General features: G+C 32.2%; 2 protein-coding genes across 2 annotated transcripts in view; one reads left to right on the plus strand and one right to left on the minus strand.

Moving 5' to 3' along the window:
• The first annotated feature begins 1,423 nt into the window (after positions 1 to 1,423).
• Positions 1,424 to 5,242, plus strand: LOC105626352 (kinesin-like protein KIF3A). Its single transcript, XM_012207654.1, has 9 exons — positions 1,424 to 1,438; positions 1,986 to 2,404; positions 2,631 to 2,821; positions 2,899 to 3,038; positions 3,150 to 3,347; positions 3,656 to 4,047; positions 4,172 to 4,589; positions 4,840 to 4,965; positions 5,105 to 5,242. Exons 1-9 carry the CDS (start codon positions 1,424 to 1,426, stop codon positions 5,240 to 5,242), a joined length of 2,037 nt encoding a protein of 678 aa, XP_012063044.1.
• A 1,371-nt stretch (positions 5,243 to 6,613) lies between these two features.
• Positions 6,614 to 8,252, minus strand: part of LOC105626353 (lysosomal Pro-X carboxypeptidase) — a 5,271-nt gene continuing 3,632 nt past the window's right edge. The window contains exons 4-7 of the mRNA XM_012207655.1: positions 7,842 to 7,999; positions 7,587 to 7,759; positions 7,039 to 7,391; positions 6,614 to 6,806 (exon numbers count right to left, since the gene is read on the minus strand). Of these exons, the coding sequence (XP_012063045.1) occupies positions 6,614 to 6,806; positions 7,039 to 7,391; positions 7,587 to 7,759; positions 7,842 to 7,999 (877 nt within the window). The remainder of the gene's footprint in view (positions 6,807 to 7,038; positions 7,392 to 7,586; positions 7,760 to 7,841; positions 8,000 to 8,252) is intronic.

The raw sequence follows: 8,252 nt of genomic DNA on the forward strand, positions 1-8,252 counted from the left end.
TTGAAGCAAAAAATTAAAACCTCCCACAAATGACGAGAATTTGGCTCGTAAACTGACATTTTCAATCGAGAATAACTTTATGATGCAGACACAAATCGACTAATGTTTCTATGGGGTTTCTATATATATATTTATGTTGACAGATGCCCAAGTTTATTGTATGATATATTTATTTCGACCACCCCTTATCGCTAAAGTCATCTATAGGAAAACGGCGGAAGCAAAGTTGTACATCTAATATATGTAATTTTTTTAAGTATTTTTTTAAAGATTTAGGTTTGTCTGTCAAATATTAAGTCATAATTTATGAATGGATTTTTATCTCTAATTTTAAACAATTAAATAATTTTATATTTATGTAATGTTGCATGTACTTTTAAATGTTTCTTTAAGTGTAAGATATAATTTTGGACATGGTACAATTATTCTGAACGAAATAAGATTTAAATCCAATTTTCGAGGTTCAAGTTTAGTATTTTCTTGTTTGATGATACAATTATTTTTTATTAGTACACATAATGAGATCAAGATTACTAAACTTGAATCACAAAACTCAAATTTGAACTCAAATTTTATTTCGCTGCTATAGGGTTGTGTGTTTAGGCGTAAGTATTTATAATAATCTACATCTACATAAATTATGTTTTACGTGTCATGTATATAAACAATCTGTGGATCATTAAAGTCTATGTCCTTATAAATTATCGTTGCTATTAAACAGCTGTACTAAAACTTCTATAATATATTTCACTTATAAGTATATGAATATTCAATTATTTTAAATATTAAATTTTACTTATGAATATTAAAATTAAATATTAACAATGATAAAACTTCATTATTTTTTTCTATATTTCTATATTTTTCTATATTTTTCTATATATTCTATATTCAATTCATGTATATATATAATAATTATTTACATAATATTTTATATTGTTTATACTGTAGATTATAAAAAATAGGCATATGAACTTAACATAAACAATATGTAAATATTCTATGTAAACATAATCTTAAAATATACGACACAACCCTATTTTTTTTATATCGTTATTTATTTCTGTTTACAAAGCGTATACTTCTTGGCAATTTTGCTCCCAAAAAATCAAAATATAACAGATAAAATAGATACATAGTTATCATCTATAGATAAAGTCATAGAATATCAAACACAACATTACCAATAGAAACATAATTATATTGTATATTGATAAATTCATTTGCACAGTCGTTTACCGATACAAGGGAAAGATGTCCTCAGTTCTCCGTAAGTCTATCAGTAGAAGCAACCATCGATCCATTTGTTTACCGAAGTCGTCTGCTAGCTCGACATTCCCTGACGTGTTCCGCAAACGTTGCGAATTATGCTGTGAGAAACGCCCGTGTTTATGTGACTGCTACAGGTGAAAACGGATCCGCAATGCCGGGGACCGAAGTTAGTATTATATTCTATATAATATGTACAATATATATGTGCCAAGCAGAAGACGAAATGATATTTTGACATTCTAACGTCAAGTTCGGCTGTGACAGTAACAGACAAAAGTTTCACGACATGTCTAACATGTTATTTTATTGATTGAATATTGATTAGTCAATATTATGTAATAATTATTTATTTATTATATTAGTTTGCTGTTATTTATACAGCAGTAAAAACTAAATTTGTTGAATCATCAGTAAAATTTAATGTAATCAATTGCGCAATTTTTAGGATTCTTAATTTATACAATTAATTTATCATAATATATGTAGATTCTTTTATATACTTTCAAATGATTTGCTGACTCTTATATGCTCTTCATATTTTCTTATTGTCTAATTTAATCTTATTTCTAATGTAATCAATCTAATTTATTTTTTTTATTTTTACTATATTCTAATAAACATTTAATTATCGTTATCAGAAATCATATATCTATAGAAATTAAATAATGTCCTTTAAAATGTTAGTTTAATCTTTATATTACATTCATACATAGGACAGCACAACAGAGCTGGGAGAAATAGAGAATGTCAGGGTGGTGGTGCGAGTTCGACCATTGAGCAGCAAAGAGTTTGATGTCCATTGCAAAAATATAATAGATGTGGATGCTCTGAACGCCGAGATCACTATAGAAAATCCAAATGCAGCTCAGGGAGAGCCACCAAAAGTCTTTTCCTTCGACGCAGTATTCGACACGGACTCTACTCAGGTTGATATTTACAATGAGACGGCCAGGCCTATAGTGGACAAGGTGCTACAGGGCTACAATGGAACGATCTTTGCATATGGCCAAACTGGTACCGGCAAAACTTATACCATGTCCGGTGCTAAAACCTCCCCACAAGCCAGAGGAATTATTCCAAATACGTTTGCTCACATTTTTGGTCATATAGCTAAAGCCGATGAAAATCAGAAGTAAGGCATCATACATACTTGTTTTATTACACAACAAAATATGCAATCAAAATTAGCCTTTTATTGAATATTTATGAAATTATATTATAATATTGTTTTTATAATTCTATGAAGACGATATCTTGACATCTCTTATATTAAAATGGTTGAGCATAACTAAAATACCATTCTAAGCAAATTGAATTTATTTATTAGGTATTAATATATTAATAATTATTGTTAATAGATTCCTCGTGCGTGCGACATATCTAGAGATCTACAACGAGGAAGTTCGGGATTTGCTCGGTAAAGATCAGAATACTCGATTGGAGGTGAAAGAAAGACCGGACATTGGAGTGTTTGTGAAGGATCTGAGCGGATACGTGGTGAACAATGCTGACGATTTGGATCGTATTATGTCTCTCGGCAATAAAAATCGTAAGTAACAACAATTGCTGTAAACAGATAGCAATAGTACGTATATATTAAAAATAATCCTGAACTTGTGAGTATAGGTGTTGTTGGGGCTACTGCCATGAATGTGTCCAGCTCCCGATCCCACGCAATATTTACAATTACGGTTGAATCTAGCCAGATTGGGGAAGATGGAGAACAGCATGTGAAAATGGGGAAGCTTCATTTGGTAGATTTAGCTGTACGTATATCAGTATACACTTATGTGATCTAATATTATTTTTTAAATAGAAAATTTTTCAAATGTTTTTTTATCTGCATGCGTTCTATTTGCATTTTTCTTTACGTTTAGGGATCAGAAAGACAGAGTAAAACAAAGGCAACAGGTCAGCGGCTTCGCGAAGCCACTAAGATTAACTTGTCATTATCCACATTGGGAAACGTAATATCTGCGCTAGTTGACGGGCAAAGCTCTCACGTGCCTTACAGAAATTCCAAACTGACTAGATTACTGCAGGATTCATTGGGTGGAAATTCGAAAACATTGATGGTGAGTAATAGAGATATTTCATACGTTACTGTAAATAATTACGTTACTAATTTTAGTAAGTAATATTGGCTGTGTTCAACGGATTCAACAATTGAGTAAGTTCGCTGTTATTGGTTTGTTCTTTCAGATTATCCAATCAATATTTTTTAGATCTGGAAGAATACATCAATAGCAGCTCACTCAATTGTTGAGTCCATTGAACGCAGCCATTATAATTATATGATTATTTTCACAATTAAAAAAATATTTAATCTTTTAATATAATAATCCTTTGGCATCTCTGAATATCATTAATATCGCGATTTCAGTGTGCGAACATTAGTCCAGCAGATATAAATTACGACGAGACTATAAGCACTTTACGTTATGCAAATCGCGCGAAGAACATCAAGAATCATGCGAGAATCAATGAAGATCCAAAGGATGCTTTGCTTCGTCAGTTTCAAGTCGAGATTGAACAATTGCGCAAACAGTTGGAGGAAAATGGCGCGGAACTCTCGGAATCCGAAGATGAATCCGAGGATTCGGAGGAATCAAGAGAAACGAAGCGAGATAAGAAAGCTCGACGTAGAAGGAGTCAAATGATGTCGGTGGCAGAGTTGGAGGATAAAGATACAGACTCGACAGAGAAGGTTGATAAGGCCGAGAGAGACGATAAGAGTCCAGTGGATAAAGATGTTATTGAATTGAAGAAGACTCAGTAAGTTTTATCAAAATGTAAAATTAATTAAATAGAATTATATAACAAATAATTGAATTTGTAATATCAAATGAATAAATAATTTAAGTATGAACGCTTTTAAAATTAAGTGTCCTAATTTCAGGAGTGAAAAGGAAGCGTTACGAGAAAAAATGCAGAATTTACAGAATAAAATATTAGTGGGTGGCGAAAATCTATTAGAAAAGGCAGAGGCTCAGGAACAATTATTAGCTGCCGCGGCAGTCGAACTTGAGCAACGGAAAAGCCGCGAAGAGCAATTGAAGAAGGCCATTAAAGCAAAAGAGGCAGAACGCATCGATATCGAAGAGAAGTATTCATCTCTGCAGGAGGAAGCAGCTGGAAAAACGAAAAAATTGGCACGCGTATACACGATGTTAATGTCTGTCAAGGCAGAGTTGTCCGATCTACAACAGGAACACCAAAGAGAGATGGAAGGTCTTCTGGAAGGTGTACGAGGAATTGGCAGAGAGTTGCAGCTGCAGAATCTCATTGTAAATCATTATATTCCCGTGCAATATCAGGTTTGTGTAAAAGTATTGCGCAATTTTTTTAAATTTTTTAAAATGATATTAACTAAAAAGAAATAAAAATATGAAATATTGAAATTTTCAAGTTAATCAAAACAGGGATTGACAAAGATTCTGAAAAGCATTGGTCAAAGTTAATGTCATTTTATTAATGTTATTTCATGAGTACATTAAATGTAAGCTCAATTAGCCTCGAATAAAGGTCAATATATCAATATGTTTAAATATATGTATTGTCTTATAGACAATGATCAAGAGATATGTTCACTGGAATGAGGATATAGGTGAATGGCAACTCAAGTGCGTAGCATATACAGGGAATAATATGCGCAAAGCGCAAACCGCATCGCCGGCGGGGAATAATAAAGACGTAAGATTATTTATTTGGTCGTATTAATTTTAGAAAGGAAATATCATTTTTTTGTTAATATTCAAAACTAATCTCATGATCAAAATTTCGATCTAGATACATAATAACATATAAAAATTTTTTAATTGTATTTTTGCAGACGATGCCGCCAGACATGTCGAACATATATCTTTCTTACAATATCGGAATAGACAATACGTTTGTGCAACCGAAGAAAGTGCGAAGCCGTTCTGGCGTACCCAGACCAACTACCGCGCATCGACGTACACCACATTAAACACGAAGATCCTCAGTCGTGGAATCGCGGAGGTTTATCTTTTCTCACATTTTTATATATCTATTTTTTGGTGGCTCACGCATCCATGTTTGTTTTAAACATGCAGCATATTTGCAATGTACTCGTATCAATTTGGTACGATTAGATAATATACTCGTTTGCGGTTTCGCGCGCGCGCGCGCGCGCGCGAGAGAGAGAGAGAGAGAGAGAGAGAGATGTCCCGTATTATTTTTAAAATTTAAATGATATCTCGAAACTCTCTTATTCTTGTTTTTATACAGATATAATATGTGCGAAAGATGCCTAATTATATCGTAAATATGATTGAGAATATAATTATAATAATATAACATTGGTCAGACACAGTAGACGAATCCAAAACTATTTAAACGTATTCTTTATTCCAACACTTTAGAGCACGCCATAGAAGGCACAAATATTTTGCCCAGGAGTATTCAATTTTTTATTTATAAGATATAATGTAACAAAAGTATTCCAATAGAGTTACAAATCGTAAATATTATTAGAAATATACATTTTCGTGTTAATATAATATACGAGAAAGATCATTCTAGTAATATAGAAAATGATATGAATCCATTAGAAAAGTGAAAAGACAATGCTGTACCTGTGGAATGACAAAGATTTCAGAAACTCATATAAAGTCATGATATCATATTTACATAATATAGATTCGGTTAAAAATACGATGTTTCTCTCAAGAGAAATTTATTCTACATTTAAAAATTCGTATATTCTCTTCGGTAGCTTTATTCGCTTATCTTTATTCGCTCCCTACATGATTCCTTCGGACAAACTTGATAAGAAATTAGATAAAACAATACAAAAAAATAAACTAGAGATAATACAGCGCAAACATTTATAATTAATATGAAATATCAATGTCAAATAATTGCGATAGAGCGTTAGAATAGTTTATTTAATTGAGTAGCCATTTTTATGTGCTATAGTGATATTAGATTCGTGACAAAAGATTTTTAGACAACGTGAACATTTAATAATATCATGAGAACATCCGAGAAAATCACACATTTTTAAAATGGATTTTGCGTTGTCTAAATGTTTTATACTCTCTCGTAGATCTTTTAGAATGTCTGACAAAATATGTGCATTTATTATTTACTGTGATACTGAAATGCTTTTTTGCGTATGTTTTCGATTAAATTTTCGCCAAACACTTTGTTTAGTGTTATAGCCGAACCAGCGCTAAGTATTTATTGTTGTCGCGACGTAGGTGTCCTGTTTTTGTATTTTTCATTTAAGAAATAAAAAAAGACAAATTTCGATCAGGCGTTATTCCTGATAATCTCGTGAACTACTTTCATCAAACTTTAAAAATTTCTTATTCTATCAATATTCCCTGATCCACTTGTTAATCCAAAATTGATGGAATTTGCGTGTCATGCGAACACTGTATGGATCGTTACTGTTAGTTTCTCGTAAATCAAGATGATGTGCAGCATCCGGCATCAATATTGCAATCGCTGACTGGGATAAATTACGGAGTACACCTCCGCTCGCCCACGGATCTAGCAATCCGTTGCTGAAAAAAAAAATAAAATAAGTTTATTGACTTAGCAATGAAAAGTTGTGGAAAATAGACGCAAAATTAAAATAATATCGAAAGCGTGAGATTACTAGGAAGGGAATAAAAATATAAAATAGAAAGAAAATCTATAATATAGCAGTATAATAAAATTAGAAACAGAAATATGTATATATAAAAGATGAGAGAAACAAGAAAAAAATTTAAATTTATTTATTGTTTCATGTACCTGAAAATGATGTTACTTGCGCTGTTAAAATTCTTACAGCCGTACTGCTCACAAACTAGATAAGGTTGCGGCGATACAGAATATTTCTTGAAACAAGTATTGTTGTAATCTGCGATGCTCCACTTCACCGGCTCAAACATATCATTGATGCCATCAGTACACATCGGCATCACCATTTCTGTGCATGCTTGATAATCCCATCCCTGATCAGCGTCCAAGCCTGGCTCTGCATTTTTCATGGAGATACAATTTGTTTTTCCTGTATAGTTGGTATAAACACTGATAGCTCGATAAAGTGCCAATAATAACGGTTTTCCCATTAATGACACGTTTGTTAAATGTTGACAGAAAACCTGAGCAATAACATTCAAATCATCAGCTCGGAAATCTTCAAATTGATTTTAATTGGAATATATATTACTCTAATATATACATATAGCATGGAATATAATAATTTTGTCCAACTTTCAATAAAGAAAAAATATTATATTCACCCGAAAATCCATGGAAGAAAGTTTATGATTTCAAAGTTAGAGATATGCGCTTACATTAATCGGATTTCCAGGTAGTGGCGCTAAGAAGTTAGTTTCGTACGGATAGTTGACCATGGCCATGTCTATGTAGACTTCCTGTAAGAAGTTTTTCAGCGTTTTAACATTCTCCACGGTTTTCAATGGCTCACACAGTTTCCAATTATCCGACAACCATTTTTTGCCCTCGTCTAAAACAACAAGAATCAGAGAATTAGCAAAGATTAAGGAATCAGTGAATTAATACGAAGCATTGGAGAACTATCTCATTACCGTTTGAAGTCACATTTGTTATCGTACTCCACGCCTTCTGAATAAGCTTCGGACACGTTGGATTCGCAGCTTTATAGTCCGAGGTTGTTATCCGAGCAAACACTTCGCAATCCACAACATCAGTAAACTGTAGAAGTGGCGCGGAGGACGCAATCGCACTGCAATGCATAATATCATATGTAATATTATATGTTTGGGGTGAGTTGCTGTTTAAATGAATTCGTTATTATTAATAAATAATATTATTTTGTACATATATATCTTGTTTCAGCATTGTATATTATCATATATATATATATATATATATATATATATGTGTGTGTATAATAGAATTTTGAATATACAATGGTAGTTTTCTTACCTTATTTTAATCTCTTCTTTTCGTTATTCTTACTTGTGGTATTAATCGTG

The sequence above is a fragment of the Atta cephalotes genome (assembly GCF_000143395.1).
Source record: "Atta cephalotes unplaced genomic scaffold scaffold00005, whole genome shotgun sequence".
NCBI lineage: Eukaryota > Metazoa > Arthropoda > Insecta > Hymenoptera > Formicidae > Atta > Atta cephalotes.